Source organism: Pleurodeles waltl, chromosome 5, assembly GCF_031143425.1.
Source record: "Pleurodeles waltl isolate 20211129_DDA chromosome 5, aPleWal1.hap1.20221129, whole genome shotgun sequence".
NCBI lineage: Eukaryota > Metazoa > Chordata > Amphibia > Caudata > Salamandridae > Pleurodeles > Pleurodeles waltl.
Genome location: NC_090444.1, coordinates 1,003,004,044 through 1,003,025,410, shown reverse-complemented (window position 1 = coordinate 1,003,025,410; position 21,367 = coordinate 1,003,004,044). Strand labels below are relative to the sequence as shown.

At 43.6% G+C, this 21,367-nt stretch overlaps 1 protein-coding gene and 3 non-coding genes across 4 annotated transcripts; all 4 read left to right on the top strand.

Moving 5' to 3' along the window:
* The first annotated feature begins 3,137 nt into the window (after positions 1-3,137).
* Positions 3,138-17,850, top strand: RPS12 (ribosomal protein S12). Its single transcript, XM_069235170.1, has 5 exons — positions 3,138-3,287; positions 4,790-4,906; positions 5,829-5,931; positions 7,714-7,815; positions 17,760-17,850. The coding sequence occupies exons 1-5, from the start codon at positions 3,274-3,276 to the stop codon at positions 17,817-17,819; spliced, it is 396 nt and encodes a 131-aa protein (XP_069091271.1). The 5' UTR covers positions 3,138-3,273; the 3' UTR covers positions 17,820-17,850.
* LOC138297938 (small nucleolar RNA SNORD101) lies at positions 4,642-4,713 on the top strand. The gene has a single exon (XR_011204477.1). It is a non-coding gene; the product is annotated as a small nucleolar RNA SNORD101 (small nucleolar RNA).
* Positions 5,057-5,129, top strand: LOC138297937 (small nucleolar RNA SNORD101). The gene has a single exon (XR_011204476.1). It is a non-coding gene; the product is annotated as a small nucleolar RNA SNORD101 (small nucleolar RNA).
* LOC138297994 (small nucleolar RNA SNORD100) lies at positions 7,569-7,651 on the top strand. The gene has a single exon (XR_011204525.1). It is a non-coding gene; the product is annotated as a small nucleolar RNA SNORD100 (small nucleolar RNA).
* Positions 17,851-21,367: the final 3,517 nt, after the last annotated feature.

Sequence of the window (21,367 nt, the reverse complement as noted above, 5' to 3'; positions counted from 1 at the left end):
TATTTCCGTGTCCACTTCGTTACAGGGCCCTTCAGCGTCTGAAGGCTCACCACCTTCGATGGGGTCTCACGTACTCCCAGCTGATTTCCCTCTCCCAGGAGGCACGGACGGAGATCCAATGGTGGTTGGATCACATGGAGGCTTGGAACAGCAGGGCGATCTTCGGGGCCTCGCCGGACCTGGTAATAGAGTTGGACGCCAGCCACTATGGCTGGGGGGGCTCGATGCGGGACCCTATCCTTTGGGGGACATTGGACCAAGCAAGAGCTCCATCTTCATATCAACTGCCTAGAGCTCCTGGCGGGCTCATTCGCCATCAAGTCCCTGACGCTGGACAAGAGTCTCATGCTGCATACTATTGCGGATGGACAATATTTTGGCGGTGCAATATGTGAACCGCTGGGGGGGGGCACCCGCTCGAAGGCTCTAGCAGAGTTGGCAAAGGACTTCTGGCATTATTGCCTACAACAGCAGATATCGGTAATGGCGGAGTACCTTCCGGGATCCCAGAACACCATGGCGGACTGGAATTCCAGGTTTCTGGAGGACTCCAGCGACTGGCAATTGGGGTCCCTGTGCAGTGGATCTCTTTGCATCCAGATGGAACTCCCATCTCCCGCAGTACTTCAGTTGGCGGCCAGATCCCGGGGCGACGGCGGTGGATGCTTTCCTTCAAGAATGGGGGCGGGATCAGAGCTACGCGTTTCCCCCCTTCCTCTTGATTCCGACAGTGACAGCGCAGGTCCGTCGCTAGGGTGCGACAGTGATCCTTATCACCCCCCTCTGTAGGTCACAGGTGTGGTTTCCCGCGCTTCTGGAACTCTCTAGCGACTTCCCGGTTCTACTACCGAACTTCCTGTCCATTCTATTGAACCCAGAGGGACATTTTCATCTGCTGGTCCTTCAGGGCCATCTCTCTCTGGTGGCTTGGAGGATTTCAGGTCTCGTTGGTCAGACCACAGACTTTCGCAACAGGCTGAAAAGTTTATCAGACAGGCCTGGGCCCCAAGCACTTGTAAAACATACAGATTGGCCTGGAATCGCTGGGCTTGTTGGTGTGTGGGAAGACACATTGATCCCATGGGGGCCCAAATTACAGACATCGTAAACTTCTTGGCAGACCTGGCGGAGACCGGCCAAGCGTATTGCTCGATTAATTTGGCACGATCAGCGATTTTGGTGGAACACCCCCAATCAGCAATCGCCCAGTGGGGGAACACCCGTGGGTGTGCAAGCTACTCAAGGGTATCAGATTAAGCTATCCCCCTGAACCCCGATATTCGGAATCGTGGGACGTTAACCTGGTATTGCGACTGCTGTCCTCTTGGCAGGATAACAGATATCTCTCAAGCAAAGAGTTGTCAGCGAAACTGGCTATCTTGTTATGCCTCATCTCGTGTAAGCGAGTCTCGGATGTGAGGGCGCTGGATGTTTCAGCCAGAGTGTTTTCCCCAGAAGGAGTAACGTTCACGGTCTCCAGAAGAATGAAATGTAATACCAGGTCGGTAACTTATCCAGCTTTCGACCAGGACCCAAGCTCTGTGTAGTAAGATGCCTGCAGGCTTATGAGGAAATGATGGCTGAACTCCGGCCTCCGGGGGAACGTCAGTAGTTGATCTCCTTAAGGAACCCTTTTAAAGCAGTTTCTTCCCCCTCCATTGCCAGGTGGGTCAGATGGATTCTGATGGAAGCTGGCATCAACGTACAAGTCTTTGGAGCGCATTCCACTCGGGGGGCGATGGCCTCGAAAGCCATCCAGGTAGGGGGAAGGCTGGAAGACATCACGAACGCAGCTGACTAGTCATCAGAGTCTACGTTCAAAAGATTTTATTTTAAACCGATCCACGAGGCAGCCTCACTGGTAGTGAGTAAGCTTTGAACAGGCATAATCCTCGCCTCCGGTCCTGACATAGAATGAGAAATTTTCTAGCTATCCTGAAGGAAAGTTTCAATTCTATTAAGGACACGGAGGCGAGGATTATCCCGCCTGACATTTGGACATGTCACCCACCCGGACCGAATGGCCATGTTGGAGGTGGTATACATCATTTATTAAATTGAAGTGAAATTACTGTGATACTGTACATTATATAACTGGATTGTGTGACGAAACATTCCATTGGGAATTTCTGGAGGGTGAGAATGGGCTTTCTGTAATAAAGCATAAAAAGAGAAGCATAATCTCCGCCTCCCTGTCCTTAATAGAATCGAAAATTCTTTAATACGAAAGGTCGAAAAAAATGTATTTGGCTGTTATACCTCGCAGTAAGCTCGACTCAAAAAGTGATGTCTGAAATACTTGAATTAACCTCCGGCACTGGGACCTTGGCTCAGAAAATTGGGAGTCTCCCGCCTGCATGGGGAATGTTGGCATTTATGCTAAAATTCAGAAAAAGGGGCAGACTAATCCAATGCTTCTAGAGTATATACCTGCACGCCTGCATTACGATGGAAGCAGCCATCTTTCATTGGGCAGCTCTTCTTCATTCCAGAAATTCAGAATAGGTCTTTGATGACCTGCTCATGTCTTTGCAACGGCAGAATCGCAAACAACTCAAATGCGCTGATTGGTTGGTGATAGAGGTGACGCACCTAGCAGTCACAGTTCGAAGCCCGCAAAAAAATAAATAAAAAAAAAACATGATTAGAAACAAAAGAAGGACGTATTGCTGGCACAGCCGTTTAGTCTCCACAAAGACGGCATGTTGTAGTGTGATAGTATACGTGAATAATGATATTACTGACATGGGCAGCTAGGCAGGATCATACTTTAATCAAATATAATGTATAGGCTTATCTACTTTATCTATTGCTGAAACGTCTTGGTGTTGTTAGCAACTTCTCATGTACATTGTGTCATTTTATATTGTTTAAAAATTGTTTATAATGGTTATATTGAAAGTGTGTATCTGAGTGATGTCGATGTTATATGAAATAAACTCGAAGCGACCCGCCATCCGTTGTTTTTTTTATCGTTTTTTACAAACTTGGAAAGGGGGGGGTTATAGCGTTAGTCCGTCATTTATGTCCACCCTAAGACTATATGTTTGACGTAAGCGAGCATTCTGTCTCTTTCCTTGTGGCTGATGGTGAGTGAACAGCAATGGCGTCTATGGCCTTTGGTATTATGGCTGTATCCATATTCGATTGTTGCCATCCTATACTCTGTAAGCATGACAGTTTTTCTGTTTGCACTGTTTTTACCAATGCTGTTCATTTATGTCTATATTTTAGAGATTCGACCGGTGAAACCCGCCCGACAACCGTCCAACGATGGCCGAGGAAGGGTGAGTCTATTCTATTAGGGAACTAAAAGGTGGTACGCTGAAGGGCTAAGTGGTCGCCGCGGTGTTTGTGTGTTTAATGCTTTCTCTTGCGTGAGCCTGTCTTTCGAAGCAACAGTATTTTAGTAGCGGGTCCCATAGCGCCAGGTTGTTAAATGACAGTGTCCTGCGTCTGACAGACTAGCCAGAGGAGATAAAAAAAGTTTTTTATTTTTTACTCTGCGGCGGTCCACTGTACAAGTTGTTCCTTGTTGCGTTTTCCCATTTAAATATGACTTTAAAACGTCTCCCTGCTAACGACGTTTTTGTTACCATTTTGCGAAAGTATGTTTGGAAACCGGTCTATATTATTTGTATTTGGTTGTCCGGTAGTTAAAATACCGGTCAGTTTAAGGGGGGCTTTGCTTTATGATTTAAGTCCGTTTCTCCCCCCCCCCAGTGGGTTCTTACTGTGGTTCAAAATGTAAACTATATCGTGCCGGTTGTATACCTGAATAGGCTTCTCGTGGAAACGAGGTGCTGAATAAATGCATTTCGCTAGTTAATGACATAACCCATATTTATATCGGTCACTGTCACCGTGAGGACCGTTAAAATGTTTTTTTTTTGGGGGGGGGGGGGGTTTGGGGCTCATTCTTGGTTTTGTTATGGTATGACAACGGAATGCCAAATATCTTTTTTTAAGTAGTGAAGCAGGCCAATACCAAAGTGAGGCAGGACTGTTTCTTCTAAATGTTTACTGTTTCCTAGAGTTTTAATTCTGGTCACATCTAGCGCTCCCAATCTTCTTACGTTTACTGTTGCTTAACTATATCGAGATTTAACGCATGTTTTACTCCTTGTCGACTGACCTGGCCATCACAGAATTGTGTGTTTGTTTTTTTTCTTTTTTTTTTTTTTCCTCCTGCGCCCCTTGTTGTAAACTATGTTTTTATTTTGTCTATGATAAAGTTAATGAGCGGCCAATAACCTTTCCACCGCTCCCCTGAAGGGTAGTCGGGAACCATGCCACTTGAATTTATTTAAATGTTTTTGTTTATACACTTCAACTATCAAAGGCATGTTGCCATGTATGCTTGCACAGAGTTGTCACCAAACCCAATTTGTGATTAACTCATTTTTTGCAAACCTTCCCTTTATAATAAATCTAGCCTTTAAAGAGGTTTGTATTGCTTAACCGTTAGTTAAGGTGCCAGTAATGGTAGTTGATTTGTAAAGGATCTGATGACTTGGCATACTTTATCGAGCGTGGTTCGGTTGTACTGGCTGTTTATATGTCCTGCAGCTCCAGATTTGTCCTACTGCTTTTTTAAACGTTATTTTCAGGTGCCTTTTAACATATATGCAAAGCTACAGCGACTAAATGATGATTTTAATTCTTGTCGGATACCCCTTCACTCTTAATCATGAGTGACAACACAATTCTGACGAGCTGTAGCAGTGAATATCGCCAGAATTAATATTTGTTTTTATTTTTTTTAAATAACAATTCTTAAATATTTCAGCATTGCTGCTGGAGGTGTAATGGATGTCAACACTGCTCTGCAGGAGGTGCTGAAGACCGCACTCATCCATGATGGATTAGCCCGTGGCATTCGTGAAGCTGCCAAGGCCCTGGACAAGTAAGTTTATTCCCTAAATCGTCTAGTGGTTGACATACGTTGTATGTGGGGTGCGCGCACCGTATGTTGATATTTTAGTTTTCTTTTTGAACTGTTCCATTTTTTCACTTCGTTTTTCCAAGCATTAGAAGTGATTTACGTACTGCCACGGTTGGAATGATGAGTTTGTATTGTCGGATACCCCTTCACTCAAATTATGAGTGAGAGCATTCCTCTGACAATCGGTGGTTTACTCTGCCCAAACGTACAGCACGTATTTTTGTGGCCTGCTATTCAAGACACTTAGGTTTCAAGAAATACACTAGAGTGAAAAGCGGTGTAGGCAGGATACATTTTTACCCTTCATAGCTACAGTTTGACCATTTCATGGTCTTGAGCCTGAGCCCAGACGTTGTTATATTTTGGGTTCCTATGTGTTTAACTTTCATCAAAAGTGGAACTCGAGGCTATACACATTGGGCCTCGTTATGGATGAGTTTTGATAATGTTACTTTTTGTGTTGATCATTCTGTGGTGTGCATGCTGCCCTGCTTGTTGCTTTAACAGACGTTGCTGGGAAAGTGAATTTCGAGTAAACATTGACTCGGTTCAACTCAGTCGTGACAAGAAAAGACACTTGTTTGCGAAATATGTTCTACTAATAGGGGATTATTTTTTTGTTTCCTGGTGTTTACACTGCATATTTTGATGGATGTGTTGCTGAATCTCATACAGTGGGCCAAGAAATGGGGGAAATGAGATAATTAGACTAACGTAACTTTACATGCGTGCAGGAATGGTATTTCCTATTGTCAAGTTGCTGTTCAGTTTTTGAGATGTTATTAAGAAGTTACAGCCCTTTCGAAATACAAGCCGGCTTACTTAAATACTTTTTTCATTGATCAGTTAATCTTGACGTGTTGTGCTTGTGCTTTTATTCTAGACGCCAGGCTCACCTTTGTGTACTTGCTTCCAACTGCGATGAGCCCATGTATGTCAAGTTGGTTGAAGCACTGTGTGCTGAACACCAGATCAATTTGATTAAAGTGAGTATGAAGTTAACCTTTGCAATTTCATTTGTAAGATCGGTTGAAAACTATAATGTAATCGGTCTCTTTGTATTTGGCAAATGTTAGGGTAGTTATACTGGGGTCTGGAGCACCTAGGTTAATAAGTACATCTTTCTAAGAACAGAACTTACTTCGTATAGAGTACAGGGACTCATTTACAGTCTCAAACCTACCACAATTCCCAAGAACGATCTGTTAAACTCTGTAATGCAGACACCGAAAACAAATGGCAATCAGTTTCTGCAACATGTTCAAACATGAGTTTCCCAACACTGTCAGAGATAACTACTTTTCTCCGTTTTTTTCACCTATGGGTGATTTCCCATGCAACTTCTCATACGGGGTGCTTCTCTTACCCACTGTGTACTCGCTCCCCTATGCAACACTTCAAAGGTACTTCAGTTCTCTCGACTTCCTCTACCATGGGCTACTCTTCAATACGATCTCTAGCACAGTACTTTCTTTCCATGCACGTGAATACGCTTGTATCTCAGAATGTGATACCCACCCCGCGTGGGTAATTTAAACGTGCTAACCTGTCTTGCAAAATTAAGCATATAGCACATCGCAACCTTAACTATAAACTGCAATTTCCAGGCAGAAGTAAAACTTGCACGGACAGTTATTGTTCCTTATCTATAAGGTGCATAGGTCAAACGCATGAGAATCGCCAGCGAATGAGTGTTAAGTTTTGATGCCACAACTGCTCCAAGGAGCTTCCTGGTGCTACAAAGACCAGCCAAACTGTTCCCCAACCTATTGAGCCTCAATACTGGGAAATGGGGCACATTTCTTAACAGGAACACTTGTAATAATGCAAATTACATAAATGCCGTCAAACGTCCTTGGTAGTCCTACTTCACTTAGGAGTCCTTGGGGGAAGTATTCAACATCTCCAGGCCTGTTTTAATGGACAAATCCACCAACTGCCCTCCTTCGTGATGTCAAAGTCCATATAGCTAGTGCCTCCAGTTTTATACCCTGTCCTGTAGTTTAAAAACGTTTATTGTTGATGCAGTTTCACATGCAAGTTAAACCACTGAGCAGCCAACCCCATTCTCTTCTTCCAGCACCAACTGACTCGCACTGGAAAAGAAAATTCCCATTTATCTAATGCTGTGCATTGTCCAAGACCTACGTCTAATGATTTTTACTTATGTTCTACTATGAACGCCCCCATCTCGGAGCATTTCACTTTGAGCATTAAGGGCCTTATTTATAATTTTTTGGTGCAAAACTGCACAAAACGCTTTGCACCAGCTTGGGCACCATTTATAAATGGTTTAGTGTGTAGGGTCTTCATACAGGAGCCTGGAGCAACTTCAATAGGAGGGAAATTCTTTATTACATGCCTTAATGTTACAACAGCAGGTAGCTCAACACTTACTCTGGCATTCCGGACATACAGGGGACTCGCAGGGTGTGGCAATTTTTTATTTGGCCGTTCAGCACTGCCTTGTAATGCTTTTTGAAAGGTGACATCGGCTCCACACATTCCCCATCAAATTTTGCATTGCAGTCTTGCTAATACTCTGATTTTGCAAGTAAACTGACCACTGCACCAATGCTCATGCGGATAGTCTGGCTTCACATTCTAACTGTCGTCTTAAATTGCTGTACATGATTACCTGGCTCCCTCTACTGAGTACCGTGAGGAGAGCAGCCTTTAGTTACCCAATTTTTCTGATTTTACAGCCGTTCTTTTTGAAATAATTACTTTTGCTTGTATAGTGCTTTTCATCGGTCTATCATTTGCAGGTTGATGACAATAAGAAGCTGGGTGAGTGGGTTGGCCTCTGCAAAATTGACCGAGAAGGCAAACCCCGAAAAGTAGTTGGCTGCAGCTGTGTGGTTGTCAAGGTAAATATATTTTAAAACTTCACAAATCTATAAAACTTCTAGTTATTGGATTGCAAGACCTGGTCTTTATAGGTGAAGGGATGGGCTGAAGCACATATTCTTTATTCTGCTGTTTGTTGAATCCTGTCACCGCTCCGAACAAGCTGGCTTCGGGAATAAGGTAGGTAAGAAGTTGGACATCCGGGGGACTGAGGGCGGGGTAGTTGCTGCTATGATTTTTGGCTTGTAGATGGGAGGACCATTCTTTAATACATTTGCCTAAACGTGGTTTGCTGCAGTGTAAAGTTGGTTAGGCAGGGAATGACAAGCCGTAAATAAATGCAGACTATCGATTCAATTATCTGTTCCTTTCTTCATCTGCCTGTCCTTATCTGCCTTTTGGGGTTGTCATTTTGTTTTCTTCATTCTGAAGGCATCTCATCCGCCTTCACACCGAAAAGGTCTACCGTTATCTGGCTTAAAGCCGCAGTTCTCATTTTTGTGTTCTACTCATTCCTCATCCCAAAATACTTGGCAACATGAGTACTGTTTTGTAATCACTCCAGGTCTCATGCCAAGCTCAAGAGTTAAGAATTTAGCCTGTGCCGACTGAACTTGTTGTGGTTTTTTTTTTTTCCCTCCCTTCTTAAATTGCCTTTGCCAACAAGGCATCCAGTTAGTTTATTTGCTTTGTCTGGCATTTGGATTGTGTTTAGCGCAGTCTGGCACCCATTGCAAATCCTATTAATTGCGTACTATTATGGGATTTGTGGGTGGGGGCTAGTTTAGTCTGTTGGGGCTCATTATGCGAGAAGAATTGCGCAATCGTAAACATATTTCGTCGAGTCTGGTGGTCACCCCTCGTTTTAGAATGGCTCATTTCGAACGTGTAGGTAAGAGGTCCATTTGACACTGAATACGGTCTGTTCCACAACTTAAGTGCACGTTCACAAGAAATAACTACAGTGTATAGTGACTAATGGAGCAGGTTGCCATCTGTTCCCCGAAGTTGGAGTCCTAGCTGTTCTTGGTACTCTTCGATTAGAGTTGCGGAACGCCTTGGACTCGGCGTTTCATTGCAGGGGTTGGTTACGGTGAGCTGGTCTTAGTTTAGCTTAATTGCAGGCAGATGCTTTTCATGATGTGTGCACGGACTATTGCAAATGTATTAAATGTCAGTGGCAAAGGTATAATAAAGTGACCCTGGCATTGAAGACCGTGCACATGTAACAAGGATGAATGCTCTCACACACAGTAAGGCAGCCAGCACACTAAGTTGGCTGATTCGATTCCCTGTGCTTTATTCTGTGGTTGGCTGGAACCCAAATGTAATCAGTTTAAACAGTTCAGCCGAAGAGCTGGTAAACTCGATGTATCTTTGGTCCCTCCTCCCTGTACCTCCCCATTTATAGCTGATCTTTCCCCATCTTCCTTTTCTCTTCTGTCGCTTCATTATTTGTTGCTGCATCACTCTGTCCTCTGACACTTTTCCTTCCCAAGCGCTAAGGGAAGAAGGAATTAAAGGTGGCTGTACTGCTCACCCAAATGTTGGGGTCCGAGAGAAACCGAAGCACTAAGCTCTTTAACTAAAGAATGGTTTGGTGAAGCAGAGCCCAGGCTTCCAGTCTCGCAATGCCTCTGGAAATTCGATTGGCAAGCTATATCCAACAGTTTATTTGATTTGTCATGTTATCAGCTTGAACTAGATCCTGGTGGGGCCATTGGGGGAGGGGGTGGATCCACACCTCTTCGCATTTAAAACTGCAAAAATGACATTTGTGGGTCAGAAACAGGAAGTGTTGTTAATAGGGTAGTCTTGTCTGGAACCGACTACCTACCCTTTATTTTGAAAGAGAGTCCTTGCACTTACTACTACTGCTGCAAAACATTTGAGTACCTGCACATCTCAGCCACAAACTGGTGCTCTGCAGGGGTCACCATTGGTTGCATATTGTCAGCTATAGTATGTTCCATCTGCCAGTGTAATGTACTGCATGGCTAAATATATTTAAGGATCCAAAGGTGAGACCTATTGGCTATGCCAATGCTTGTTTAATGTGTTGGGGAGGAGGGGGTTGAGGTTGGTTAGTAGGGATAGCCAGCAAATAATCTGCTGACAGAATGTTATGCAGAGGATTTAAGCAGCTGGCAAGAAAAAAAAGCCATCATACGAGCCTTAAAGTAACTACGTGACTTTAATGGTCCCTGAGAATGGCGACATGGTTTAACTGAACGAGTAAGAAATAAAGCTGGTACCAAAGAACGTGCCTTTCCTTTAGTCATGGATTTCCTTCGTTTGTGTCCAGTTAAATAATTTGGAAGGATAACATGGAGATTATTTCATGCATTGAGGTTGTTATAATTTTTGCAAAGTTCCTAAGGTCATTTTTCTGTTCACTTTTGTTGCTCCACACTAGTTAGTATATCCTGTACCTATTCACTCTTGAGCTCTCAAGTTGTACTGCATTTCTAACTGAGCATAATTTGCATCGGAGCAGTCAGTTCTGTACCACGGTCTCTTGAATAGCGGGTCCGTAGCTTCTGTTGCTGATGGGATTTTCCTACAACTTAGTTTGTGCACCACACTGAAGACTGAGACAAGCTGTTCTAAGCCGTAAGCTTTTGAGTAATTATTGCGTTACTGTAGAAAAATTGCACAATAGGACAAGTGATGGATCCTTTAACAGTTATATTTGCTTCGCAGATTAGTTGGTGTCATCCGATGTATGAAACTTTTTCCCAAAACTATAGACTACTCTGCAGAGTAACATGCTGGCACACCATTCAAAATCAACACTCTCACAACAGCAATCCAACTTGTTAAATGTCTCCTTTAGTACACCCAAAAGGAGTCCCACCAGTAAAATGTATCCTTCGTTATTTATTTATATATATGTTTGATGGCATGTGTAGCTGCAGATACACATGCTGTGCACTGTTTCTGCCATCTAGTGTTGGGCTTGGAGTGTTAGAAGTTTTTCTTCGAAGTCTTTTCGAGTCACGGGACTGAGTGACTCCTTCCTTTCGGCTCCATTGTGCATGGGCGTAGACTCCATCTTAGATTGTTTTCTTTCTGCCATCGGGTTCGGACGTGTTTCTCTTCGCTCTGTATTTCGAATCAGGAAAGTTAGCTAAGTATCATTTGTCGGTATTCTCGTTCGGTACCGGTTTAGTTTTAGTGTATCGGCACCGACATCAAGACCTCTTCTGCGGCCCTTCGGGGCTTCTGGTCTTCATCAAGGCCTGGTTGGCCAGACCGCACCCGTTGTCAAAGACTAATGGACCAGACCCCCTTCCGTTTCTGTCCTAAGTGTCACGCCAAGGCCAAGTATCCTTATACAGACCAGCACTGGGTCAGTAACCTGTGTGTTGCCCGAACACAGAGCGGATACTTGTGAAGCTTACTGAGCGTTTCGATCGAAGAAAACTTTGAGAGAGCAACCCGCAAGAAGACTACAAATGGTGTCAAACCCAAGACAAGATTTCAACGTCTGAGGAAGATAATTTCCATCCAAGAAACGGACTCTGGTGAATCAGACAGTGAACGACCCTAGACAGTGCAACAAACTGAGTAAACCTGCCCTGTCCCACACCCAGGGTCACACCAAAAAAACTCAAGGCCACGGGGACACCACCACCAGCAGGCCATGGCTCAACCCACAGAAAGGAAGGTGACCATATAACATCGGCACCGAAAAAGGCCAAAGATTTGCCGAAGACTTCCAACTCCGGTTGAGATTCCGGCACCAAAACAAATCGGCATAGTCAAGCAAGCCTTGAAAGCTCCTCGGAACCGAAAGACAATTGCGCTAGGAATTTCGGTACTGTAAAAACCGGCTTCAGAGCCGAAACCCTCATCATACATTGAGGAGCAAGGGCTTTCTATGAAGCTCAGAGGCACAGATTTGAGCAAGATCTGGATGTAGAAGAACCTGACCAAACGCAACAAAGTTTACAAATCCAGAAGGATACAAGGAAGATACAGACCATCCCTCCTCAAATCGAAAAGAAAATTAGCCTTTCAAGAAACAGAATTTCGACCAAAGTGGTTAGAGACAAGTCACCACCACAACAATCCCACTGCAATCACCACACCTGTCACCAGTGGGTACACCGACAATGCAGTCACCCACACATACTGGGATGACCCAAAATGATGCGGATGCCTGGGATCTGTACGATCCACCTATATCGTACAACAGCCCAGAGTGTTATCCAACCAAGACTTCACCTCCAGAGGACAGTACAGCAAGTGCTAGCCAAGGCAGCTACGTTCCACAGCGTAACAATGCACTTGGAACCAGTGGAGGATGACATCCTTTTCAACACTCTGGCATCCACTCTCGCATCCTATCAAAGCCTGCCAATGCTACAGGGCATGCTCAAGCACGCACAACAGGCCTTCCAAGAGCCTGTAAAGGGGAGAGCTATCACTGCGAGGGTCGAAAAATGAATTCCAGCCCGCCAAACCAAGCCCTAGCAAACAGTGACTTCAATGTCACTCTACCTCAACACCTGTCACCAGTGTGGGGGGGGGGGGGGGGGAGCGGCTAACCAAATACTACCACAATTGGGGACACTAACACAGGCATGTGGGTCCTATCAATTATCCAACATGGTTATTGGTTATTGCATAGAATTCACAACATTCCCTCCAGATGTTCTCCAAAACCGCACAGATTGTCTCCAACACTTAGACCTATTACATATAGAGGTCCAAGAACTGCTACAAAAACAAGCCATAGAGCTAGTACCCTATCAACAGACAGGAACAGGCGTTTACTCCCTGTATTTCCTTATTCCAAAAAAGGCAAAACATTAAGGCCTATCATAGATCTCAGAACACTGAATCTCTTCATCAAATCAGATCATTTCCACATGGTAACACTTCAGTACGTAGTTCCCTTATTAAAAAAAGGAATACATGACAACACTGGATCTCAAGGATGCTTATTTTCACATACCCATCCATCCGGCTCACAGAAAATACCTCAGGTTTGTAATACAAGGCAAACATTATCAATTCAAAGTGCTACAGTTCGGAATAACAGCCCCCGGGGTATTTACAAAATGCCTAGCCGTAGAATCAGGTCATAAGGAGACAGCACATGCACATATTCCTATATTTGGACGATTGGCTAATAAAAGCCAACACTCAGCAACAATGTCAATTTCACACGCAATACATCATAGATACTCTACACAAACTAGGGTTTTCTATAAATTACCAAAATCACATCTACAACCATCCCAAATACAACAATACTTGGGAGCAACACACAAAGAGCAATTGCCACTCCAAGTCCACCAAGAGTTGAATCGTTCCAAAATGTAAGATCAAGCATGCAACCAAACCAACAATACACAGTAAGGTTTGTGATGAAACTACTAGGCATGATGTCCTCCTGCGTAGCTATTGTCCAGACTCAAGACTACACATATGGCCCTTACAACCGTGCCTAGCAAAAAAAATGGACGCATGCACTGGGTCAACTACAAGATCTAGTGTTGATACACCGCCAAACACACTCTTCGCTTCAATGGTGGAACCCTATAAATTTAAACAAAGGGCAGCCTTTTCAAGACCCAGTGCCTCACGCCATTATCACAACAGATGCTTCCATGGTTGGGTCGTCAATGGGACAATCAACAAAAACTACTTCACATAAATCACTTGGAACTGCTACCGGTATTTCTAGCATTAAATGTTTCAGCCACTTCTAGCCCACAATCGCATTCTTGTCAAGACAGACAATATGACAACAATGTATTATCTAAACAAACGGAGGGACACACTTGTCACAGCTGTGTCTTAGCACAAGCATTGGGCAATTCTCAACATTCGCCTGGTAGCACAATACCTACCAGGCATTCAAAATCAGTTAGCGGACAATCTCCGTCGATCAACGGCAAACTTCCGAATGGGAAATACATCCACAGACTCTACAGGATCACTTTGACCGCTGAGGGACGACACCAAACCTAGATCTATTTGCAATATAAGAAAATGCACAAACTTCGCGCCAGGTATCCACACCCTCAGTCCAAGGGCAATACTCTATGGGTCAGCAGGTCAGGGATATTTGCTTACGCTTTTTCCCCTCCCGCTCATTCCTTATCTGGTCAACAAACGGAGTCAAAACAAACTCAAACTAATACTTATAGCACTAATTTGGGCTCCCCAATCGGACCTATCCGTGGTACCTCACATCAAACTACCAAACAAACCAGATTTGTCAACACAATCAACAGATCAGAAACCAGAATCTAGCATCGCTCAACCTAGCAATCTGGCCTCTGAAGTCTAAACCTTTCTAAAGAATGTATGGAGGTCATTAAACAAGCTAGGAAACCCACAACCAGACATTGTTATGCTAACAAATGGAAAAGGTTTGTTTGTTACTACCAGGCTAATCAGATTACGCCACTAGCCGCCTCCACACAACATTGTCATTTATTTACTACATTAACAAAAGTCCAATCTAGCCTTCTCTTCCATTAAAATACATCTCACTGTAATATCTGCTTATCTGCAGATTAAACCTACAAAATAGAATACAGTTATCTAAGCCTTTATGGAAGGACTAAAAAAGAATCATACCCCCAACGACGCCACCAGTGCCTTCGTGGAACCTTAATAGTGTGTTAACACGACTCATGGGCCCACCATTTGAACCCATGCATTCTTGTCAAATCCCATTTTTAACTTTGAAAGTAGCCTTTCTAATAGCCATCCCTTCACTTAGAAGAGTTAGCGAAATACAGGCATTTACTATTCAAGAACAGTTTATACAAATATGTAAACATAAGGCGGTTCTCTGTACAAATCCACAATTCTTACCAAAAGTCCTATCTCCGTTTCACCTAAACCAAACGGTTGAACTCCCAGTCTTCTTCCCACAGCCAGACTCAGTAGCAGAAAGAGCATTACATATGTTAGATATAAAAAGAGTACTAATGTATTATATTGACAGAACAAAACAATTTTGTAAAACAATAGCTTTCCAAACACCACATGCAGGTAACCCTATATCCAAACAAGGCATTGACAGATGGATAGTCGAATGCATACAAACCTGTTGCATAAAAGCTAAGAGAATTACCCATTACTCCAAGGGCACATTCCACTAGGAAAAAAGGCGCCACAATGGAGTTTCTTGGTATTATACCAATGACATAGATTTGTAAGGCAGCCATTTGGTCTACGCCTCATACATTTACTAAGCATTACTGTGTAGATGTGTTAGCAGCACAACAAGCCACAGTAGGACAGGCTGTACTAAGGACATTACTTCAGACAACTTAAACTCCTACAGGCTAACCACTGCTTTTGGGGTGTTTACTGCTTTGTAGTCTATGCACAGCATGTATATCTGCATCGAACGGAAAATGTCACTTACCCAGTGTACATCTGTTCGTGACATGTTGCGCTGCAGATTCACATGCGCCCCCCCCCCCCCCCCCCCCCCCCCCCCGGAGCCTGTATGCGTTTTAGTTGCATTAAAATTGTATATATGTAATTGTTTCACTTTAATACGCTATGTACATACACATTTACTCCATTGCATGGGCACCTCTAGTATTCTTACTTTAACAACTACCTCACCCTTTGTGGGAAAACAATCTAAGATGGAGTGGACACCCATGCGCAGTGGAGCCGAAAGGGAGGAGTCACTCGGTCCCGTGACTCAAAGACTTCTTCGAAGAAAAACAACTTGTAACACTCCATGCCCAACATTAGATGGCAGGAACAGTGCGCAGCATGTGAATCTGCAGCGCAACATGCCACGAACAGGTGTACACTGGGTAAGTGACATATTATATATATATATATATATATATATATACACACACACACGGAGACAGTGTTATAGGGTGATACCAAATTTTAGGCGGCGCAGTTTACGCATTTGATCGGAAAGCATGCAACTAGGCATATTTAAAGTTTTAAATGCTGTTAATTTGAAAGACAAACCTAAGCTTGGCTCTCATTTGATGAAATTAAAGTGTGTTTTTTTTTTTTTTTTTTTTTTTTAAGCAGTTGGGTAGATTCTCTTATCTGAAAAACCGGCATTGCAGGATAGCAGCCACACTGGTGCTTTGACTGGAGGAAAAACCTCACTTTATTTGTGGAATACTTACTGTTTTTATATAGTGTCCATGTTAAAAATTATTGTATCACACTGATGGTAAAAGTGTGCCAAAACCTCCAGTGTAGGAAATCCCTGCAGCCAGTGTGCTGGTCTCAGCGAAGCCTTCTATCTACGGCACGAATTGCTAAAGTGTATAGCATGATAAATTCAATATTCTTTTGTGCTGTAACCACTCTTGTCTAAGCATTGCTTATCGCCGTGTTTATCCTCCATATGAGCTTATTAAATTGTATGAGTGGCTCGGCCTGTCCTTTCCGAAGGTTTTACTGAAATCACAGTAAATCAGTCTTGCAGCCAAGAAGTTGCTGGTTGAATTGGGATACCTCTTCCTTAATAAGGATGTGACTATTGTGTACATCTTGCTAGTCAAGACTGGCATGTGAACGTAATGCCCTGCAAGCTATTTGTATAGCATACTTGTACCATTTCCCTGAGAACGTGTTGCTAGGCTGTTGCATGGAGTACATATTTTGCTGTCACACTAATTGTGTAGCCTGCTTTAGCACTTTACCCAAGCTCTTAACCTTTGGTAACTAATTTAGTTTTTTCTAGCACTAGATTTATATTAAGTTGGTATATCCAGAGAGTCACTTTAGTGACCTCAGCGATTTTGTGAAGTTAAAATTAAATACAGTTGACTGCTGTAGATAAAACATATATACAGAAAATTATTGTTGAAACTAGAAAAGGGCATTAAATGTACAATATTGTTACTCTGGTTAGGGGTGCTACCTCGTGATGCCTAGATAAGCCACAGGACTGGTTAGTCAGCGAGGATTCCAGGACTTGATAACTAATCGATATTTGCCCTGATGTCTTAGTAGCGCACTGCCGTTACATAACTTTATTGTTTTGGGATTATAATTCCTTTGTTTTAAGATCAGGATAACCCGAAAGATAATGTTCAATTTTATGTCTACCAAAATGTATTTAGGCTAGGGTTTCAATTTGTTAAGTCTCTTCTGATTTGTTTATTTTTTTAATTTTTTTTTTTTGTGACTTATGGATTTGTACACTGTTTTACTGCTTGATTCCGAAAACTTTCATTTTACATTGATTCCTGTTGGGGGTCTTAATCAATAAATAATTTGACTTTGTAAAGTAGTGGAGGCTTTGTGCTTTGAGGCCATTTGCCTTCAGTTAGAGGAACCAATTACCCATACTAGCCAGGATGGACCACAGCAGAGGTTTGGCAGGGAGTTGGGGGGGGGGGGGGGGGGATGGGAACATTTGCACCAGGTTAAGCTATGCAGCATCCTCCGGATATAGCTCCTAAATAACATCTAAAGGGTCAGCCGCCAGTGTGGATGGACATGCCCCTTTTCTGATTAGAGGGCAGTTTTGTAAAGCATCCAATTTGTTTTTTCCTCATGTGTTTAATTGTATAGTGTAAATGTGTTAATTCTGGTATGCAAGTGGACTTAGTTTGAAGCTAGATCAAATACGTAGTGTAGGTGGGCATTTGTTCCTACATATTAAGTGCACTGAGTTATAAATGCAATAGTTGTCGCTATTATCCCTCCCACCCCACCAAAAAACGTTAATTGTATTAATCAGAATACTGGGAAGGTCTCGTAAGAAATCAGTATCACTATCTTAATGTAGCTATATGTGTAGAAAAGTGTCAAACTTGCCTCTTCCAAACACTTAAAAGCAAAGGCTTTGTAGGGTACAAAGTTTCATCCAATGAGGTCCTATATATATATATATATATATATATATATATATATTTTTTTTTTTTTTGTAATATGCCACTCAAGAGGATTCGTTGATTGTAACTCGTTTTCTGACCCATTTATTTTTCATTTACAGGATTACGGCAAAGAATCTCAGGCCAAAGATGTCATCGAAGAATACTTTAAAAAGAAGTAAACAGTTTTGAAATAAAGCAAAAACAAATTGATTTAGTAGTTGTGCGTTATTTAATTTGCTTAAGCTCATATGCTTCGTGTGTTACACCTGAGTGGTTGGTGTTCAGCATGGCTAAAAGTTAATGGCATAGACTGGAGTGGCATAGTGTTGTGTATTGGGGTGGTAGAGTGGAGCTGCAAAATGTCTAACTGTTGACTGATGTAGAGTGCATTGGTGTAGTGTATGGGGTAGAGTGCAGTGGCATAGATTTTGGTGGTGTAGTTAAGAGTGCAGGGTATGGCAGTACACTGCAATTACAGACCGCTTATTTTCAGTTGAAATGACTATTGAATTTGCACAGACATAGCTTTACTAATAACTATACAGTTTACAATTACTTGTACAGTGCATTTAAATGTACTAGGAAAAACCACCCTTCACACCCCTTTATCCAGCAACATTCTCACAATTTATCTTTGAATCAAAGAAAGAAAAACCAAGCTGGAAGACAGCCTTACATTTGACTTATGTCTTTGAATACATACCAAATGTGACCAGAGCAAAAATTGCAGGCCTTTTTAAAGAAAAAAGCATTCCTGAAAGAACACAGGGAGGGGTGGTGTGAAAAGGCTTTGCTCTTTAGGAGGTCAAACTCAATCTAAAGAGACATAAGACCATGGCTAATGCATTTCTTCCTTCGCAGGAGTCCATGCTTGACCAGGTCATTGAATCTTTTGACCTAGCATAAAGATGTAAAGTGTAGCTAATCCACCGTAAGGGTGTTGAACAACCAACTCGCCTAAACAGTATGACAGTTATGTGTCAGCGTTTCAGAAGTTTTTCGTGTGTGGGGGGGGGGGGGGTAGTTAATGGGGAAAATCTCAGGTCGCGGCAGGGTATTTCAAAGGGCAGTGAGGATTATATCAGAGTCCATGTAGTTCCGCTAATAGCAAAAGTGCAAGATGGTCTCTCCAGGGGGTTGTAATGAAGTCTGCTGTAAAGTCATCCAAAGAATTGTACATTACATTTCATAGGGCAAGATTTGGCATCAATACACATTACCTTGAAGATGTAACATCAATAGGGAACGATCATGTGACTGAGATTGCAACATTGGTGAAGATTCCAATTACCAACAGGTAGTGAACATTTCCACGTGGGGTCATCCATACAAATTGTAAGATCTACATATGTTGCTAGTTCCACAGACCTGAATGTACTGCACTCAAACGACTTCCCAGGCTCAATGTATAAAACACAACTATTACAAAGCTAGATTTCATACATCTCAGTACAGTCTGATAGAAGTACTTTTTGACCAACATTAGCTGACCAGCAAGGTCCTCAAACTGCGTCTCAACAGAAGAAGCCGTTGCAAGTGCGAGCCTCTAACGTGGCTTAAAAGTTCTGACGTGGCGAGCATTGACTCTCCAGGTTTCCACCCCTTTTAAGCCGTGTTGCACAGCTGCGTGTGGAATGCAAAGTGGATGAAAGTTGGTTATAATCAAGACGGGTGTTTTTTACAATAATTTTAGCACTGATGAATATTTGGCTGCTGAATAGGTCGGTTCTCACACAATGGATCTTTCTCTGCTTAAGCCCAGGTCTAGTAAAGACAAACAGGAAGTTGTGTAAAGCAGTGGATGTTGTATGGGGTGTTCGACACTGCATAAAACATTGGGATAAGCACATATTTACATTCCTCAGTCACTACTTGAAAATGGTAATTAATACTGTAGGAAGTTGGCTCTGTATGTGCTATTTCAAAGTAAGGAATAGCATGCACCGAGTCCAAGGGTTCCTCTTAGAGGTAAAATAGTGGTAAAAAGAGATAATACTAATGCTCTATTTTGTGGTAGTGGTCGAGCAGTAGGCTTATCCAAGGAGTAGTGTTAAGCATTTGTTGTACATACACATAGACAATAAATGAGGTACACACACTCAGACAAATCCAGCTAAAAGGTTTTGTTATAGAAAAATATTTTTTCTTAGTTTATTTTAAGAACCACAGGTTCAAATTTTACATGTAATAGCTCTTTTGAAAGGTATTGCAGGTAAGTACTCTAGGAACTTTGAATCATTACTTTAGCATGTATACTTTTTACATAAAACACAATAAGCTGTTTTAAAAGTGGACACAGTGCAATTTTCACAGTTCCTGGGGGAGGTAAGTTATTGTTAGTTTCAACAGGTAAGTAAGGCACTTACAGGTCTCCGTTTTTGGTCCAAGGTAGCCCACCGTTGGGGGTTCAGAGCAACCCCAAAGTTACCACACCAGCAGCTCGGGCCGGTCAGGTGCGAAGGTCAAAGATGTGCCCAAAACACATAGGCTCTAATGGAGAGAGGGGGGTGCCCCGGTTCCAGTCTGCCAGCAGGTAAGTACCCGCGTCTTCGGAGAGCAGACCAGGGGGGTTTTGTAGGGCACCGGGGGGGGGGACACAAAGTAGCACAGAAAGTACACCCTCAGCAGCGCGGGGGCGGCCGGGTGCAGTGTGCAAACACGCGTCGGGTTTCCTTCAGGTTTCAATGGGAGACCAAGGGGTCTCTTCAGCGATGCAGGCAAGGGGGGGGCTCCTCGGGGTAGCCACCACCTGGGCAAGGGAGAGGGCCTCCTGGGGGTCACTCCTGCACAGAAGTTCCGTTTCTTTAGGGGCTGGGGGCTGCGGGTGCAGGGTCTCTTCCAGCCGTCGGGAAATGGAGTTCAGACAGTCGTGGTCAGGGGGAGCCTGGGGATTCCCTCTGCAGGCGTCGCTGTGGGGGCTCAGGGGGGACAACTTTGGTTACTCAAAGTCGTAGAGTCGCCGGAGGGTCCTCCCTGAGTTGGTTGTTCTCCACCAGTCAAGTCGGGGTCGCCGGGTGCAGTGTTGCAAGTCTCACGCTTCTTGCGGGGAGTTGCAGGGGTCTTCAACTTTGTTACAAGGAGCAGATTTACAGTTCTTTTGGAGCAGTGCCGCTGTCCTCTGGAGTTTCTTGTCTTTTTCGAATCAGGGCAGTCCTCAGAGGATTCAGAGGTCGCTGGTCCCTTGGAAAGCGTCGCTGGAGCAGGTTTCTTTGGAAGGCACTAGACAGGCCGGTAAGTCTGGGGCCAAGGCAGTTGGTGTCTTCTGTTCTTCCTCTGCAGGGGTTTGTCAGCTCGGCAGTCCTTCTTCTTGTAGTTGCAGGAATCTAAAATCTTAGGTTCAGGGAAGCCCTTAAATACAAAATTTAAGGGCGTGTTTAGGTCTGGGGGGTTAGTAGCCAATGGCTACTAGCCCTGAGGGTGAGTACACCCTCTTTGTGCCTCCTCCCAAGGGGAGGGGGTCACATCCCTAATCCTATTGGGGGAATCCACCATCTGCAAGATGGAGGATTTCTAAAAGTTAGTCACTTCAGCTCAGGACACCTTAGGGGCTGTCCTGACTGGCCAGTGACTCCTCCTTGTTGCTTTCTTTCCTCCAGCCTTGCGGCCAAAAGTGGGGGCCGTGGCCGGAGGGGGCGGGCAACTCCACTAAGCTGGAGTGCCCTGCTGTGCTGTGACAAAGGGGTGAGCCTTTGAGGCTCACCGCCAGGTGTTACAGCTCCTGCCTGGG

Bases quoted from the DNA above. Each gene is read 5' to 3' on its own strand.
- RPS12 (XM_069235170.1), top strand. The intron at 4,907-5,828 runs GTAAGTTTATTC...CTTTTATTCTAG, and splicing joins GCTGCCAAGGCCCTGGACAA to ACGCCAGGCTCACCTTTGTG. The intron at 5,932-7,713 runs GTGAGTATGAAG...TATCATTTGCAG, and splicing joins ACCAGATCAATTTGATTAAA to GTTGATGACAATAAGAAGCT.